Below are 19,491 nucleotides of genomic sequence, written 5' to 3'. Positions count from 1 at the left end.
CAACAGAAGCGGTGTGATGTAACACTTAGAGATAAACCATAACTAGGATGCTCAGAAAACTACTATTATTTCCTAAAAACATATTGTTTGGAAAGATGAGAAAAACATTGTTGTGGAATAACCTTTGTTCAAATCTTCACTGATTCTCACTGAATGACCTTGCATCAGTCTCCCTCTTTCAGTCTAACCCTACAGGGCTATTATGGGAATACAATCATAGACTTGAATCATGTCTACTGAAAGAGTTCCTTGGATAAAGAGAAAGATACAAATGTAATCTTTGAAAAAGGGTGTTACCTTGGGTATAGATCTAAATAGAACTGCCCCAGAATTTCTCCTGTTGAACTGTCCTTTACTGTGTAAAGAGTAACGCTCTCATGCCAAACATGAGCATCTTCCACTCGTTCAAATACAAGTCCCAACAGCTGCTGGTAAATTTTCAGCAAGCCTTCTGTGACTGCTTCAATAGGAAAATACTCCTTCAGCTTCTCTTGGTCTACAGAATATTTGAGCTCTTCTGTCTGATTCATGTAATAATGTAGATCCCATGCGTTAATCCTTCTATCATATTCAACACCTATTTGTTCACATTCCTTTTTCTTCAGATTTAAAATAAATGCTCTCTCTTCTTTACCCAAAAGTTTTAGCTTATTACTTAGATCATCTGCAAAACAGAAATGAAAAAATTACTTTGAGCGCTTGTTACATCCCAGTTCAGATTACATTCAAGTTTAAAAGAGAAATACTTTTCTCATGATCTAATTATTGGATGCTAAAACAAGATACAGTTTTGAAAAATATTTTCCAACTGTTTGTACTGCTGTTTCCTGATTTGCTCTATATATCATATAATCCCAATACAAATGTATTAAATTACAGCTTAGCATTATGAGCACTGGGCCTTCTATATGAGTGATACTGATTGATAAAAGCAGTAAATATTTCAACATTTGATTGATTCTTCCATAACTAAAAGCTAATATTAATGATATTGAAGAAGCAATTTCACTGAAAACAATAGTGAGAGTAACTTTGTGCAAAACAATTCACTCTGGTCCAAATATTATACATCAATTGGACCAAACCAGTTTGGAATTATATAATCTTGATGAGATTTTATTAGGTTCAAAGTATCTATTTTAGAACTGGTGGAATGGGATTCCATAGTCTAAATCACATAAAACTGGAAAGTTTTATAAAGTGTAAAATTCAGGAATATTAAGTTCATGTTCTGGCAATTACTCTAGTTTACAAACTAAAAATAATGAGTTCAATTTTGAATCACTCTTCTTAAATTTCAGGCATTGTTAAATACACAAAAATATGAAAACACAGCTGCCAGTTCTTTAGCTGGAATTGGTCTCCGTACACATCAAATTGTTTCCTTAATACAATATTATCATAATTATTATCTCTAAATGAACATACAATCACTACTATTTTTAAAATTTTTTGAAATACTTCAGATTCATCCGGTCCCTGGCAAAAAGCTCTGTTATTTTCATTATAAATATTTTACTATGACTTAAATTACTCTGATAATATTTTACATATTAAATGAAAACTGACCTAAGAACATTGTAACATTGTTTGTTATTTTTGCAGTATTCATTTCAAGAACAAAACTTGCATGTGTGCTATACCCCAGAAGTTCTGCTAGTTTTGCCCTCAAAGGAAGAAGTTGCCGAAGAATGTCAGCATTTTCCTAGGAAAATACATTTGTTTTCAGTCATTAAATATAATATAAAAAACATAAACTCAAGTATGTTACAAACGTAGCTGAAAACGGCATATTCAAATTTTGAATGCAACCAAACTTAATTCTCGTCTGAAATAACGGATTTTTAAAAAGTTTAAAGTTCCCTTTTATTTTGTAACAAAGAATATTTGCACTATTTAGAAAAGATTTTCAGATTGAATGTCTGGATTGTATGCCAAAGGTTTCAGTTCCAATTCTGGCACCTCTAGAAAAAAGACAGCAGCAGGATAACACTGAACAAAATGACTTAACTTAATACAAAGCAAACCATTGCTTGCATGCATTATTCTGGAAATGGTATAAGTACATATACAACAAATAGAACATTTGATAAGTTTTCTGAAGAGAGAGGAAATGAATCAAATAAATTCAGTATGAAGTGGGTATTAATTAGTCTGGCTTGTCATTTATATTAGGTTAATTATGTTACTCAGTTCCGGGAAATGTTATGATGTCCTGGAATTTTAAGAATTATCAACACACCACATTAGAAATGTAAAATGACAACTAATACCATAATTTTCTTGTGACATAACTGCTTTTAACAATGTATCTTTTCCAAGCAAACCTATCCATCTATTTTACTCACTCGTTGCTCAGCCTGTAATTAATAACTTGAATTTTATTCAGCTACACTAAATCTTCTGAGAAATTTAGACCCAACATATCCAGAAGGAATCAAATTGAGAAGGCTAATATAAAATACTGTACATTTGACTGCTTATATGACAAATGTAATTAAATATATCAGCAGTAATGTTTATGAAATTCTGCTTCTGGAAATAAAATCACTCAATTATAGACAGAACTTATGCAAAGATGAGAAAGCCATATTGGTATCTTTCATGCCCAAGAATACATATGACTATAGAATTTATTTATTTTGAACACTGGTATTTTCTTTCAAGGGGCTTTATAACACCCTGCTCCAAACTTTCAATCTGTAATACTTCTATCAATTTTAAATATTTTCGTATTTGTAATTCAATTAACAAAAGCTAACTGTTTTTCATAGACAGAATGGAAATAGCTGAAACTCACTATTGTGCTTTCACATTTTTATACTACACTGCGGTTTTATTTTTCATTGTATGATGTTTACATGATATATATTTAAAATAATCCAAAAGTTTGCCTTGGAGACCTCCAGTTACAGAATTGCTAATATTTTCTATGTTGTATTTGTGGCAGACTGGCAAAGCAGAACTGAAAACAGGCAAAACTTCCTTGCATTATATTTTTTTCAAGCAAAGAAACATTTATCATTGTTTATAATGGGTGATAAGGTAAGAATTTTTTATAGAGGACAGTGTACTGGAATAGCTGACCCAGCAGAGAAACATGAAGGTTAGTGGCTTCAGATCCAAGGACCCTTTCTTCTTATCTCCTCCTTCCTTTTTTGCTATTTCTCCAATAACAGTTTTGAGCACCATTAAGCTACAATCTTCAAAAGCTGGTAAGAAATCAGGAAAAGTAATTTAAATTTCATTCTTCTGAGACGGGAGTTCCCCCCCCCCCCCCAATTTTGGAATGGCAATCCAGGTAATCATAAGTTTCCTAAAGTTTTCTCTCAGAGACCACAAAATTACAACCTTATAATTCATGTTGTGGTTGAGATGGGCTAAAATTAAGTTAATAAATAAACAAATATTAATAAATTAAATAAAATTGAACACAAACAATTGTATTATCCTAATGTGTTTCATCTTTATGTTATAATTTTTAAGACTGTTTGAACATGTAATTATTTATGATGATGTATTTATCACAGGAAGTATATTATAGATTATTTTATATAATATAAAAATAGGACATAAATCTGGAACATTCAACTTAGAAAGCACATGCTTCTGAATTTAACACAGCCCTTCACATATCTAGCTTTGTTAGTACAGTCCTTATATTTTATTTTGACATATTATTAATGGGAGAAATTTTTCATACCTCTCTGCACCTGCTGTTAAAAGAAGCTTCCATTTTTCGTCTGGTATCTGGAATGCTGCACTTCTTCATAACAGGAAAATAGTGGGGATATTTTAAGGTAACTTTATACTTGTCAGCTTCAATCTTCTCTAAACTACTGATAAAATCATCAGGCAGGGCACCTGAGAAACACATTTCACTACAGGATTAATATAAGGACACATTTTTTCAGGCATGTCTTTTAACAAATCATTTTATATGTTTTGTGGCCAATAGCTTTCTACAGACAGAAGGCATTTAAGGAACTTTACTTCTGAAATATAAGTTAAAATTGCCTGTACATACAAATGAGTAAGCAATGATTTTATCAGTTAATTGTCCATATTAAAGTAATCATGCTTACGCTATTATTAACGAAGAGCAAAATTATAATATCTATTTAAATGCGTTGTTGTGATAACAATAGAAATTTAAGCAGGCATTTATTTTCTGTAGTTAAATAATAAAGTATTTAAAATCAAAGTAGAACCTTGTCGAGAACACGGGAACAAGTAGCAAAAACCTGTCAAAGCAATTAAGGTTGATCAGCGTATGAAACAATTTCAATATAGCATGAACACTTTCTGTATTGTAGTGTTTACTAATATGATGGTATTATTGAAACATAGACATATCTCAAAAATAGCAAACAGAAATACTCACGAAGTTCATTTTGAGAAAATATCAGAAATGTGTTATCTTCATTGAGATTTTTGCCGAAATCTATACATAACTCACTCAGCTTCTGCTTGATTGTCTTGATTTCCTAAATTTCAATTTATATATAAAAAGCAAAATGTTACATTAAAGGTATCACTGTTCATTACTGAAGTTGTACAGAACATTCAAAACAAGTGCTTCTCAAGTGTGCTGTCCCTAATGTTCTGCATGAACATGGAACAGTCTATGAAGAAACTGCCATGAGCTTGCTACGAGACACAAATGCCTTAATGTTTCAAAGAGAGATGCTTTCCTTATGCTAACATGCTTTGTGAACAACCTCCTTCCATTGTTTTGCTTTCAAGGACATGGCCCACCTTTATTCTTATTATTCTCTTCTCATCTTTGGCACACAGTTTAAAGCAGTGTTTCTCAACCTTGACAATTTTAAGGCATGTGGACTTCAACTCCCAGAATTCCACAGCCAGCAATCCTGGCTGTGGAATTCTGGGAGTTGAAGTCCACATGCCTTAAAATTGTCAAGGTTGAGAAACACTGGTTTAAAGGGAACAAAAATAAGGAAACTGCTATCTTTTAAGCACTTTTCTGAACTATGGTACCATAGCTGGATAAGGCAGATAAAAAAAATATGATAAAGTTTATTAAAGTATACAAAAAATTCCTAGTATTCATTTAATACATAAGTTATTTCCTTTTATACATTTATTTCCTTTTATATATTCTAAGTGCATCATTTTGTCATAAGTCAATGTGGTGTGCTTTCAACTAAAAGAAACACATTTAAAGTAAGTATTTCTTAATTTATCCATACTTTCATATATTTAAGATAACAGATTACATACAGTTTAAAGCAAAGAGCAAACCTCTGGTCATCCAACATATTTTACCATCTCATTGAGGCAGAAATTGGAAAGGCTGGAAATTATGACTTTCAGCCTAGAGCAGCGGTTCTCAACCTGTGGGTCGTGACCCCTTTCACAGGGGTCGCCTAAGACCATAGGAAAATACATATTTCCGATGGTCTTAGGAACTGAGACACCGCTCCTCTACCCCAGGGCTTTTCAACCGGGATACCGATCAAACATTCCAACGCCCACACGCTAGGAAACCGATCTGGGCACCGCAGCAGAAGCTGCAAACTGTGGGGGATCCCTGCTGCCATTGGTAGAGCCGGCCACAATGCAGTGCTGGCTGGCTGCTCTAATCAGGCACCGGCAGCCTCCTCGGGATGCCCTGCCCATCGGTGACATTGCCGCACCGCGTTCCGTGATGCCAGGGAATCCCCGCCTGCACCGGAGCCGGCCACAATGAAGTGCTGGCCGGCTGCTCTAACCAGGCGCCGGCGGGCCGTCCTAGGGTGCACCGGAGTTCCGCACGCCGCCCGGTAGGCTGACATCAGCTGTTCTTGCTGCGTGGCGTTTCTTGAATGCTTCGGCAGCTGGCTGCGTGGGCCCCTTCCCTTGTAGGAATGTCGAGCCATGGGGCTTGACAGCCACAATGGTGCCGCACACTCAGTAGCCACCTCTCAAGCACCACCTCCCGCCCGGCACTCATTGGCCATTATGCGCTGCCTGTCGTGCGCAGCACGGTCTCATCAGGCTGTGGCAGCGCCTCGAGGTGATCGCCGGCTCCTTGGCTCAGGCCGCCCGCTTGAATCTACGTCCCACAATTGGTTGGCTCCCTCATTGTGTCACTCCCCCACGGAAAGGGCATGGCTCTTATGTAGGCTTGCCCCCTTACGGGGCTCCTGATTGGCCCTGCACCACCCCACCCCCTGAGAAGTGTGACCAGGAAGTCCCTTTCCCGGGACACCGCGCGATCCCGGCACTACCCTAGGCCCCGCTGGCCGGGAAGGCGCACCGGAGTCCCGGCTCCCGGGAAGGCGATCGGCTTGCTCCTCTCCCTCTCCCTCTGCCCGGCTAAAGCCTGGCTGGAGCAGCATTGGTACTTCCAAATGTGGCCATGTCAAGGTCACATGGGGCAGCCCTAGGCCACTACCCTCCCCTCCGCACCTCCAAATCGATCCACGATCGGAGAGAGAGAAGGAGGGAGAGAGGAAGAGAGGGAGAGAAAGAGAGAGAAAGAGAGAGGGAGAGAAAGAGAAGGAGAAAGAAAGAGGGAGGGAGAAAAATAGAAGGAGAAAGAGAAAGGGAGAGAGAGAGGGAGATAAAGAAAGGGAGGGAGAAAGAGAGGGAGAGAGAAATAGAGAAGGAGACAGAGAAAGAGGGAGAAAGAGAGGGAGAGAGAAAAAGAGAGAGAGAGAGAGAGGGAGGGAGAAAGAGCGAGGGAGAAAGAAAGAGGGAGGGAGAAAGAGCGAGGGAGAGAAAGGGAGGGAGAGAGAAAAAGAGGGAGAGGGAAAGAGAGAAAGAGGTGGAGAGAGAAATAGGGAGAGAGGGAGGGAGAGAAAGAGAGAGGGAGAAAGAAAGAGGAAGGGAGAGAGAGAGGGAGAGAAAAAGAGGGAGGGGGGGAGAAAAAGAGGGAGAGAGAAAGAGAGGGGGAGAGAGAAATAGAGAGGGAGAGAAAGAGGGAGAGAAAGAGAGGGAGAAAGAGGGAGAGAGAAAAAAGAGGGAGAGAAAGAGAAAGAAAGAAAAAGGGAGAGAAAGAGAGGGAGAAAGAAAAAGGGAGAGAAAGAGGAAGAGAGAGAGAGAGAGAAAGAGGGAGAGAGAGAAAGAGGGAGAGAGAGAGAGAAAGAAAGAGGGAGAAATAGAGAGGGAGATAATGCAAGGAAGCAATTAGCTAATGAAAAAAAAATAGTGTCATGTTTAACACTACAGAATTAGGATACTTCAAATCCCCAATTAGTCATAAATCTTGCTAAGGGAGCCAGTTAATTAGTTTTAGCTTAATAAATATTGCATAACTATTCTTTAAATCTACACCATTGAGTCTTCAGTTAATGTTTGCTGTTGGTTGTACATATATTTAAAGGAAATTATTGCTATGCACTGTTCAATTAAACTAAGAAATATGAAACAAATATAGAAATATAATAATCCCACCCAATAAGATATGTAAATATCAGTGTCTACCTGGCAAAACATTCTTACCATACCTTTTATGTGATGCAAACAGTCTTTTATGAGATGCAAACAGTTTAGAAAGATTAAATTCAGAAGAATATAACACAAAAGAATGGAAGTACAGTTAGACCATACTTTTGGGCAAATATAATTTCCCCCTTTTAAAAAGTATTGAATTATGCTACACTTACATTCTGGACTTCTGCAGGAAGGTGAAGCCCATTCCTTTCCCCCATTTTTATTGACTTCTCTAAGTATCTTTTAGCTTCTGGTCTTAAAGTCTCAGGGTTACACGTTTGCTGAAATGTAAAGAAATAATAACATTTAATATATTCAAAGTTCAGTATTAATACATGAGTTATATTTCTATATAAAACATGAAATATTTCACCTGGTATCAGAAGGATAGTTTGAATTTTTCTATTCAGTGATGCATGCCTGTTCAACAGCAAAAAACAGTTTTGGCAGAACAGATTCCTTATCTTCCTAATTCCTCTTATTTCCTAAAGTGGATTAAGAGCGCCTTTCCCCAAAAAAATAATGTGGGGTATAAAGCTGGTGTTAAACAGCTTCAATTGTATACTAACAACAGCCTCATAAACTTGAAGACTAGATGTATAGATTACAGCTAGAAACCAAGAGTAAGCTTGACTTAAATCACCTAGTAATTTGTGCCAGAAGCAAGACTGGAAAAGGAGCTGATCTGTCTCTTATTTGAAATAGTGAACTAATTAATCTAGCTAGCCATTTCCTATTGATATAAGCAGTGCTTTTTTGTAAAAAAAAAAAAAAAAAAAAGGTGCCAGAACTCACACACGTCATACAGCCCGCCTTGCCTACCCTACAAGGTTCCATCCAAAAAAGGTGCCGGAACTCCGTTCTGGGCGTTCTATGACAAAAAAAGCCCTGGGTATAAGCATCTTAATTTTTGCCCATCTGTCTCACAAATAAGCATGGAATTGGTGCCAGGTGAGAAAATTTAGCTAATACAGAACTCCTATTTATCAATTAATATTTTTTCAGAAGTATGCTTATTACCAAAATAATGTAAACAAACATTAAAAGCAAGAAAACATTACATAATATATAAGACAGTATATTACGAAGATCCATAGACTTTTTTTTTAAAAAAAAAATCAGATTTGTCTCAATTAATTTGCCATTTATAGATATTACAAGAAAATATTGTCAGCTGAGGAGTAACATCAAACCACTTTAACTCAGGATGCTGTAAGATGACTAAGAACACAGAAGATTTATGCTTTTAAAAATATCCCATCCTTGTTTTGTTTAAACTAGTACCCACCATCCTTCCACATTCAAATTCAAAATTTGCCATTAAGACTTTATTTGACACGTTTCACAATATAGGCCAGCTGCAACACATCAAATTAGCAGCATCTTTGGGAGGAGATTGTCCCCCCATTTTCATCTAGCTTTGGTTGAAATGCCCTTTCTTCTACCTCCTGAAGAATTATATGTCCAAAATCTGAACATATTGATGTGTGCATAATAATAATAATGGAGCAGACTTTCTCCCAAGATGGCTGCTGAACGATAGGAATTTTTCTTTTTCCTTCCAAAGATCTGCTGATTTTGCTGCCAAAGCTGGTCCTTTAGCAGTGTTGTTCCCTGGATTTGAATGGGAGCACTTAGGAAAGACCCAAGACGGCTTTCAGTTGGCTGCGGACCCACCTGGGAAGGGGAGCCTTGAAGATTCCAGTTCCCCATGGGAGTGGTTGGAAAGTCACTGGTCATCCATCTTCTTCTCAGCAGTTCATTTTCTTAAGCATGTCTGGGTTTTAATTTCACTTTTGAATCTTTTGATTCACTTTGCTTTTTATCTTTAAAAGTTGACCGGCTGGCTGAATGCTGATTTATTTTAACTTCTATCTGATTTTTTTCTCCTTTGATTTATGTTATTTTGAATAACTTTTGCTTTTCCCTAAGGAAATATGGTGGTTCTAGGATAGTGAAAGTGCTTTCATTTGATTTACATCTAATATTGGACTTTCACCACAGGGTTTTTGCATTTTATTAATTTGCAAAATATTTGGAACTTATTTTTTATTTTTTTCTTTTAATTTTGGATTGAAATATCCAGAAAATATCTTCCCTACTTCTTTATTTATTTCTTCAGTTAGCTTCAGCATTCTTTGTTCCTGGCTAAGTTACACAGAGCAACAATGTATCAGATTACAGACAAGCAAATGTGGCTGATATTTGAAATTTTTTTTTGGCAACATGCAATATTTAGTTGAAAGCTTTTTTTAAAAGTTTGATGACATGATAATGGCTGTGGAAAATATTCAGATGCATGTAGCTCTGCATAAATTAGATTCACAAAAGAAATGTTATTTGAAAGCAGCAGATCTGTTGGAAAGAAATATGGGCTGTATAGATTTAGAACTGAGTTAATTGCATACGTCTCCTTGAAATTCAAGTTTGCATTCTTTTACAATAGCAGAAACCTTATTGAGAAGTGATAAATTGGTTTTCCTTAGGAGGACTGAAGAAAATTGGGGAATGGATTTATCACACTTAACTGGAAATCAATTTCATCTGGACTTTGTTGGGAAGATAAACCAACTTTGGAGATTGAATTTATTATATTTAACCAGAAAACAATTGATAAGAGATGGTATTAAGACACAAATGTGGATATTTAATCCAGGACAAATTACTGTTAATTTTGGGGATGATTTGGGATAGATACTGAGGAAAATTTTCTACGAGTTGATCACAATAATGGTTTTTAACAGAGGGCTCTGAAACTTTAATTTTGCCTTTTTATTATTATTGTTCTTGCTAACTATTTTGTCATTAATATATTATTCAGATGACAGGTTAATAATTTGCAAATAGATTTAGTTTAAAAATTTGGGGGGACTGTTTCACAAGGCATAGGACACTAATATTGTAGTAATGTATTAAACAGTATTCAACTAAGGGGGATAATATATGTACTGTATATGTGTTAAGTTTTTTTTTCTTTTTTATGCACTTTTTGGTGTGTATTTTGACTTTTGTATTTTAACTTTTTTGAATAAAATTAAAACAGAACAAAAAAATAATGGAGCAATATAGGTAAGAGTAATCATGATATGATGGTTAAAAATACTGCTAGAAGCATCATGTATATATTATTCTCTCTGCCAATTCTAAAAAAAATTCAGATTTCTGTCTGAAGGGCAAAAGGCTGAGCCTTTAATTCACACATTACAGGCAAAAGTAAGTATCCTGGTAAGGACAAAAACATTCTTGTCAAAGGCATATAAAATGACCAATCACTTCATTCTTACTATATATCAATGAATAGGGAAAATACATGCTAAACATTTGCAGTTCACAAGGGCAGAACTCTCATTAATGTTTGTATTTTAATCATAGCAATGGGTAACAAACATTCATAGCCATTAAAGGCAAATCAGCTCTAACAAATTCATTCATCTTTATACCTTAGATCAGATCATTCTGACATATCATGAAAAGATTAACATGATTGCATGTATTTTGCAACACCCTTGTTGAGTAAGACAATTTAGAGCAAGAAGAGGAACGATTTCTTCTATGGATTAGTAAACAAACTATGGTTTAAATTTTTTTTATTCAGCATGATGTATGAACTCAAAGCCTTGGTTGGGGTAGACAAAGGCAGAATATTATTTGCCTCAGCAGAGAAATACTGCATTCTTTTCCTTCTAATAATGGATCTGGGAATAAAATTGGTTGGTGGGTAGAGGAGTTAAACTACTGTATTTCCAACCATAACAGATCAGGAGTGTTGTTTCTCTGCAGCTTTGAAGGTAGGAGGGAGATTTCTTTTCAACTATCAACCCTGGAAAGCTTAATGAACATCAAGACTAACAGGCTACCTTCAACAAATGTTTATAAACACACCCTGGTTTTGGAACTGCTTCTCTATACCTAATTATGCTCTTCTTTATACAATGATGCTTTTTATGTGCACTTTTGACATCTGAAATTCAGACCCATTTGAGAAAGTGTTTCCATCCAATATATATTTAGGGTTATTCTGTGGCCATATAACAGCATCAATTATTGCAATTCTCAGTTAATGTGCTTTTTGGACATTTTTGTGATGGAACAGTTCAGAATATGGAAGGACAGATTCAGAAGATGTGTGCTAAGCAAAGTTATATCCAGGTCTTCCTCAGTTTATGAACTCTTGCCTATTTCTTGGATTGTACTATTACATAACCCTTTAGAATATATCCCTGGATAGAATATATCCCTGGATAGAATATAACCCTGGATAGAATATATCTGTATTTTAATTTTTGTGTGGTGCATTAAGGCTTAAAGTGATGGGTAAATGAACCCACTGAATCATTCCAAAAATACGGACAAATGTTGGTAGAAGGTGATATGTAAAAAGACTTTTCACCATTCCTTTCTGTTCCTTACAACCTCAAGTTTTTTTTAATGTTTTGAGACATGCAAGTTCAGAAATGGAATGCATTGTGGCAGAGAATCACATGAACTGAGTGGAGGCATTTTCTTTGAGCAGAACCTTCATTCAACAAAGAGAGGCTGAATTCATTAGCTGTACAGGCCAAGCCGGATGCTTCTTTTCTGTTCATCAGCAAAAATGGAATCAAATTGCAGGGCAACACCTCTAGGCAACTGAGTGACTTCTATTGAAAATCATCAATTTTAGAGACAGGCTTCCTGATGGAGCATTGTTTATTCATATAAAAGGGAAAAACAATGCTCCAATGAACAGCAAAGGATTGTGCCACAGAAGTAATTCAGCTGTCATCAAGACTTGAAGAAGCCATTTAATTGGTGGTCCTTTTATGTACAAAAACAATCATACAATAATCGTCAGACAAGTAACCAAAGAAAAATAGATTCTATGGAAAGTGTTAGACATGGAATAAAGGTTTTATATTAGTGAAGATCATTAGGTTTACAAATTTAGTTTAAAGATAAATTGAAACAAAAAAGTAAGATTCTTGTTGGCTTATTAATTACAACTGTTTCCTCAGTGTACAGATGCAGGTGAAAGTATTAATATTCATCCATCTTTCCCTCCTCCAAAATCCCAATTTCCTATTAAATAAAGTTGAAACTGATATAAGGTAGTGACATCCACTATTCTTATTCCAGTATCCATAGAGCAGACACATTGCTTTTGATGTATGACTTCATATATTTGTGTAAATAATAAAACAAATGAAAATGGTATTCCTTAGAAAATAAAATCATTATTGGATCTCTCAAGCAGGCTGTTTTCTTTAATTAGTATCATAGATATTTTCAATCTCATAATAAGTCACTGATTATGGATAAAAATAATCAGGCATTTTGAGTCATTATGTGCAGTATAGTGAATATGGACAAGAAAAAGAAAAGCAGAGAGTTTTCTGAGGAGGAAAGTAAGAAAATAATAACCAAGCATTGTAAGGATCAAGACTACAAAACTATTTCCATAGAAGTTCGTATTCCTAAAGCACAACTGCTAATATCAAAAAGTTTAAAGTCCACAGGACCATAGACAACCTCCCTAGACATGGCCACAAGTGGAAAGCTGACCCGAGACTGAACAGAAGGATGGTTTGAATGGTATAGAAAGAACCAATGAAATTTTTGAAAGAGATTCTGTCTGACATTCAAAGATCAAGATACAACAATATCAAGTTGCACCATCCATCATCTCACTAAAAGAGGCATCCATGAGAAAAGACCAAGGAAGATTCCACTTCTAAAAGGCAGACATAAAAAAAGCCAGTCTGGAGTTTGCTAAAATGAATGTTGACAAGTCACATTTTCTAGGAGAATGCCCTCTGGAAAGATGAAAACAAATTACAGCTTTTTGCTAAGTCACAGCAGCTATAAGTTCACAGAAGAAAAAGCGATGCTATTAAAGAAAAGAACACCATTGTTTACTGGGTACTTTGAATTTGCTAGAGTACAAAGAAATCAGGAAATCATTAGGACATTCTGGAGCGAAATACAATGCCCACTGTTAGAAAATTCAGTTCCAAGTCAGCTGTATAATGACCCAAGAGAACTATCTAAGAGAACTCAAGAATGAGACTGTAATCTATACATTGTAAAGAACGGGACTGCATCTGTAAATGGGACTGCATGGTTTGTATAAGGTTTCCTGATTTATTCTCAGTTTGATTTCCACTTACATATTTAAATCATAGAAAAATAAGCAAAGAATCGGGCCATTAAGCGCTCGTGTCCATTTAGGTATTGGCCACCAGTGCAGAGTTTTCAGTATAAATTGTATACTTTATAAACTCCCAGCTTCACTTTCAGGGCATAGCCTGACAAGAATGAAAGAACCACCATATACTAATGCCCAAATTACCCCTACCAAGTGATCCAGAAGAATACCACAGATGTTAATGCTGCAATCCAGAAGGATTAGCACAGATATACTTTCCTTATCCAGCTTCATCAACAATTCACCCATCAACTAAAATTGTTTCAGAATCATAATCTGGTTGAAACAGAGGAGTGAAATAGAGGAAATCAGTACAGGTAATCCTTGAGTTACAACAGCAATTGGGACTAGACTAAGTGATGAGGTCGTAAAGCATAATGCTACATGACCACATCACATAGTGAGGGCAATCCTGGCAGTCCCAGTTGCTTTCATAACCCCAGGACTACATGGGTTATTGGGGGGAAAGCTGGGGTCCCAGCTAAAGAGCATGGGGGAATGAGTGGCTGTGGGCAGGTGCCTACAACTGCAGACAGGCCAGCAGGGGTTGCAGGCCAATGCTATGGCATGCAGGGTGCCAGAAAGGACCATGGGTAGGGAAGGGAGTGCAGATGTGCACACACTAAGAGTAGATAGAAGGTGCTATGCAGTACACAAAAATCCTGGGATCCTGTACTCCGTAGTATGGCTCCTTGGTAGAAAAAGCAGCAAGATAAGCTTTTGGCAAAGACTTGTGACTTTCCATGTCAGCTTTCCCATTGTCTTTGCTTGTGAGAAGCCAAAGGGAAGGTCACAAATGACATATATGTGACTGTGGGACGCTGCATCTATTGGAACTGTGAGCCAATTGCCAGGCGGCTGAATTGCATTCATGTGACTGCAGGATTGCTGCAATGACTGCAACTTCATTGACCAATCATAAATGCCTCTTGTTCAGCACAATCATAACTTTGAATAGCAAAAGCAATAGCACTTAGACTTATACACCACTTCATAGTGCTTTACAGCATACTCTAAATGGTTTACAGAGTCAGCATATTGCTGTTTGGTAATAGTAAGAACTGTTGGTGGGTTTTTTTGTTGGTTTTATTGCCCCCAACAATCTGGGTCCTCATTTTACCGACCTTGGAAGGATGAAAGGCTGAGTCAATCTTGACCCGGTCAGGATCAAACTCCTCGCAGTGAGCAGAATTCTAACCATTGCACCACCATGGCCTTTGAATGGTTGCTGAATGACTGTCATATCTCAAGGACTACTTGTATCACTTAAATCCATTTGGAATTGTCAGGGCATGTTCTTAATGATTTGTCCCAGAAATGTAATGTTTGCAACTGGCCTATAATTGCACAAATTTCCCAATTTGAGATACATCTTTAGGCAACTTGGGAGTATATCTCTTCTGTAAGGAAGCAATTATTAATTTCTTTAACGCTGCAGCTTGTGCCAGGAGGGGCAAAGGTTGAAAAAATAGGCGATGATGCTAATTTATTCATATGTGCACATTCTTGAACTGTATAAGCTGGAAAGGATCCAAAATTACAGGACAAGTGATTGCTGAAGTTACATCCCAATGATGGAGTCTAAATCAAGGCAAATCTAATCAATTATGTTCATAAAGAATGATATAAATTGTTGAAAGTATGCCATCAATTGTTCTGGCTCTCTCTATTAAGTATGTTGAAAAAGATATTGCATATTATGGGAGACCAATGCCAGTTTGTTCCAGGCAGCACAATGGAGACAGAGAAGTGTTCCTAACTGCCTCCTCTGTCATAGAATAGAAATTTAAATGGGCATTGACATAACTCCCACATTCTATATAATCTGATCCATCCATTTGTTTTACCCCATTCAACTAGAACAAGTAGGATTACTATAATTTGGCTTTATAAAGGTACTCTTTAGAAGCAATTGTAGCCACATTCCACAGGTTAACCAGGCATGAGCACTAACACAATGTAGGAAGCATCTATTTCCACTAACTTATTCACATCTACCAGACATTTAGGTTGGACATTTAAGTATACAATTTTCCACCCCTGAAGTCTGAAGACATTGATATGAACTGTCAGTCTAAAACTGACTAGAGAATGATTTGGCACAATGACAAGCACATACAAGGTTTTCCATCTTATGCAAACAAAAAAGCAGTATTCCCAGCTATCTCAGACCTGCAATTCTTTGAATCCCGGCCCTAGGTGATGCAATCTTAAGTAAATTGACTTTGTTGGAAGCAAACAGTGAAAGGTCTGATAGTGAAAAAAAAACAAAAACACTTTTCCACAGGAAAAAACCAGACTGACATATGCATTTTACTTTTCCCTCACTGTCTGCTTGGCCTTAGCAGTGGTGGTCATCTCAATTTCTATTCACAAGGAAGGTTCCTGATGTGGCTGCATACTGGCCATCACCATCAGGCGAAGAGGAACAAATTTTTGCCTTAGCAGAAATGATATATATATACTGCTCACAGAAAAGCAAAATTCTGCTCACAGAAAAGCAAAATACTGCTCACAGAAAAGCAAAAATCAGATAGCAGTAAGCTATCTGATTTTATTGTAAAGAGTACAAAAAAGTAGCCCAGCTCAGCACGATATGATGGTTGTGGCTGCAGGTTGAAATGACATCTCTGCACTTTAAAAGGGCTGCATGGAAACAACCAAGACCAAGGTGGCTGCTGCCAGCTCAAATGGTGCCTCCCTGACCTTCCCAAAGTTGTGCAGGAAAAAAGGAACTATCCAGCTGGGAAAGCTATATAGAAGAGTCTGACTAGACAAACCCCGCTTCTCCTGTATCCCCTGTCAGTATTTCCAGATGGCTGTTTGACCACATGCAGCCTTGAATTCTTCTATGATGTGACTCTTCTGTAGTCAGACAGTTTGACTCATTTGCCTAACCTGAGAACTAGAGTTAAAGGCAGAGCTAAGCGTGGGGGAAGGATGGGCAAACAGAAAGATAACTAAGGAAGGTTCTGACAGCAGAAATAAAGCCAACAAAGGAGTCCACCAACAGTTCTTACTATTACCAGACAGCAAGGCTTATCAGGATCAAGTATCTAAGAAAGCGGAAGAGAAACGCCTGCTTGACGTCTTTCTCCATAACAGCTATCCCAAAAACTTCGTATTCCAACACACAGCACCCAAACCACAACATAACACCCAGCCAATCACCACACAAAAACTAACCTTCCCATACACAAAAAGAGTGTCGGAAATGACAGCCAGAATTCTCCAATCCCTAGGAATAGCAATAGTCCATAAACCCACAGCCATACTCTGCCAGGAATTATCCAGAACCAAAGAGAGGATACAGAAGGATGAAAGAAGCAATGTAATCTAAATAATCAACTGTAACCATTGCAACCAATTCTAAATGGGGAAAACATCATGCCAATTAAAAACCAGGATCCATGAACACTGGCTGGCAGTCAAATGCCACGATCCCAAATCCTTAATCTCTATCCACACAGACCCCAAACAACACCAGTTCAATTGGAGTAGATCCCAAATTCTTAATTTCTACCCACACCGACCCCAAACACCAGGTCAATTGGAGTAACACAAAAATCATTGCCCACGCTACCACCTGCCACGCTCATGACTTCATCGAAGCCTGGCACTCCACAAGCAATTCCATCAACAGACACATTAACCTACAACCAGCCTATGAACCCCTCAGAATCCAAATCAACTGCACAGCCAACCAGAGACAGCACCAACCTTCAACCAGCCCACGCAAGCCTCCCTCCCACCAGCAATTTACCTCCCACTCTCATTGATGATTCACTCCTGACCCATCACAAGACCCTCACTCGACACACCCACCTGAAGCCCTTATAAATAGAAGAACACTGACATTCCCTAAACTCCGCTGAAGATGTTACCTAGCCTGGTAATGAAACGTTTGGAAACCAACGCACAAGCTCGGAGAACGAACCTCCACCCTCACGATCAAGTATTTCAGCCAAAAAGATAAGAGCCGCAGGAAGCAACCGCAAGTCTGCCTGAAATGCTGCTTAGGAGCTCAGATACTAAGGAACGGCCCTGCTCGCTGCTCCTCTTGGATCTTTAGAACAACCCTGCATGCAGCCTGAAGGCAGCTAGCTCTGAAACAAGAAATCCTGTGGCAACCATGATTATGCCAACTTCCAAAGTGGGCAAATAGCAGGCAAATAATTCAAGGATAGCCAAACTGGCAAACTCCACCTGAAAGAGTCAAACCTTTGAGGTAATCGAGACAAGAAGCACAATGAATATTAGCTCCATCTCAAAGTTACTTTAATAGAACCTTGCAAGTCTGAAAGTACAGGTACAGGCAGTCCTCGACTTACAACAGTTCATTTAGAGACCGTTCAAAGTTACAACAGCACTGAAAAAAGGGGCTCATGACCATTTTTCACACTTATGACCATTGTGGCATCCCCGTGGTCATGTGATAAAAATTCAGGTGCTTGGCAACTACTTATATTTATGACGGTTGCAGTATCTCGGGGACTTGTAATCACCTTGTACAATCTTCTGAAAGCAAAGTCAATGGGGAAACCAGATTCACTTAACAACCATATTACTAACTTAACAATGGCAGTGATTCACCTAACAACTGTGGCAAGAAATGTTGCAAAATGGGGCAAAACCCACTTAACAAATGTCTCATAACAGAAATTTTGGGCTCAATTGTGGTCGTAAATCGAGGACTACCTGTATTCCTGCCCTTCTTTCTTTTTTACTCTCTGAAAAACTAGGAGGTGTCCTTCTGAAATGCTTCCCACGCCCCCCCCCTCTGCTTCTGTGCGCTGAGGGACCCTTTGCATGACGGCGGTGTAGGCTGCGACTCTTCCTGCTGTCTCCCAAAGTCATTCCTACATACCATTGTAGGATGCTGTTAAGTCAACTCAGCCTATCTAGAATAAACTGAACCCCACAAGGAACAATGAGATAAAGGGGGCTAGAGCCTTGTATCAGGTACATGCTCAAACACAATAAAGCCTTCACCCAATCTTTCTGTATGTCACCTATAATGGCCAAAAGAACTCACTCAAAATAGTATTAAGAAATCCAATCTACTTTAGAAGAGTCCACAATTTCCCAGAAATTACATTGATAGCTTTGGAAGGTTTTTGAATGTGACTCTGATTCTGATGATCACATGGCAGTAGTCATTGAGTGTAGTTTTCATTAATTCTGTTAGCAATTTTACCCAGTTTTGCGGTGGCTTTTTTTTAACGAATGCTAGCCCTAGCTAAGTCACTTATGACACACACACACCTTCATTTTGTTACCAAAAACTAACTAAACAAGCTAATGGAGACCAGAACCATTAACAATTAATTTTGTTGGACACACGTGAATTCCTGAATTATAGACTGTGTACTATAAAAATCAAATCTAGGAGCACTGTTCCCCTACTTTCAGCATGTTTTATGAAATTTAAGAATGTACCTATGCAGCTATTATATAGTTTTATGTGGATTTTTCACCTAATACTGAAAGGCTCTTATGTTTTTCAACTTGGTAACTTCCCCAGGTATTTAATATTACTGTAGTGCCTCTTCTGTCATTTCTAAAGAGATAGCAATTGACAAATATGATGAAAGCACTGACTATCCAAACTGCAATGCTTTTCATTATAAAGAGTTCTGCAAATATCCAATAATCTTTATTTCTATTTACCTGTAAATGGACAATCCTTTGGAACACATCCTTTCTCATGCTCATCTCAACATCAAAGTGAGAAAGCTTTTTATCAGCTTCGGTACTTGCTGCACGGACATCTTTATCAGGGGATACGTGTTGTGGGAAATCCAATATGCTTCTTTCCACTATCAGAAGAAGGAAACAAAAACTTTCAAAGAAAATTTAACAGATAA

At 37.5% G+C, this 19,491-nt stretch overlaps 1 protein-coding gene across 1 annotated transcript in view; it reads right to left on the bottom strand.

Annotated features, from left to right (window-relative positions):
• NLN (neurolysin) overlaps positions 1–19,491 on the bottom strand; it is a 38,019-nt gene that overhangs the window by 9,341 nt on the left and 9,187 nt on the right. The window contains exons 4-8 of the mRNA XM_015812672.1: positions 7,614–7,721; positions 4,385–4,487; positions 3,704–3,864; positions 1,570–1,705; positions 298–664 (exon numbers count right to left, since the gene is read on the bottom strand). Coding sequence (XP_015668158.1) covers positions 298–664; positions 1,570–1,705; positions 3,704–3,864; positions 4,385–4,487; positions 7,614–7,721 — 875 coding nt within the window. The remainder of the gene's footprint in view (positions 1–297; positions 665–1,569; positions 1,706–3,703; positions 3,865–4,384; positions 4,488–7,613; positions 7,722–19,491) is intronic.

The sequence above is a fragment of the Protobothrops mucrosquamatus genome, unplaced genomic scaffold (genome assembly GCF_001527695.2).
Source record: "Protobothrops mucrosquamatus isolate PMUCROS unplaced genomic scaffold, P.Mucros_1.0 scaffold104, whole genome shotgun sequence".
Classification (NCBI taxonomy): Eukaryota; Metazoa; Chordata; class Lepidosauria; order Squamata; family Viperidae; genus Protobothrops; species Protobothrops mucrosquamatus.
The sequence above is the reverse complement of the archived record's forward strand: the minus strand, read 5'-3'. Positions and strand labels throughout refer to the sequence as shown.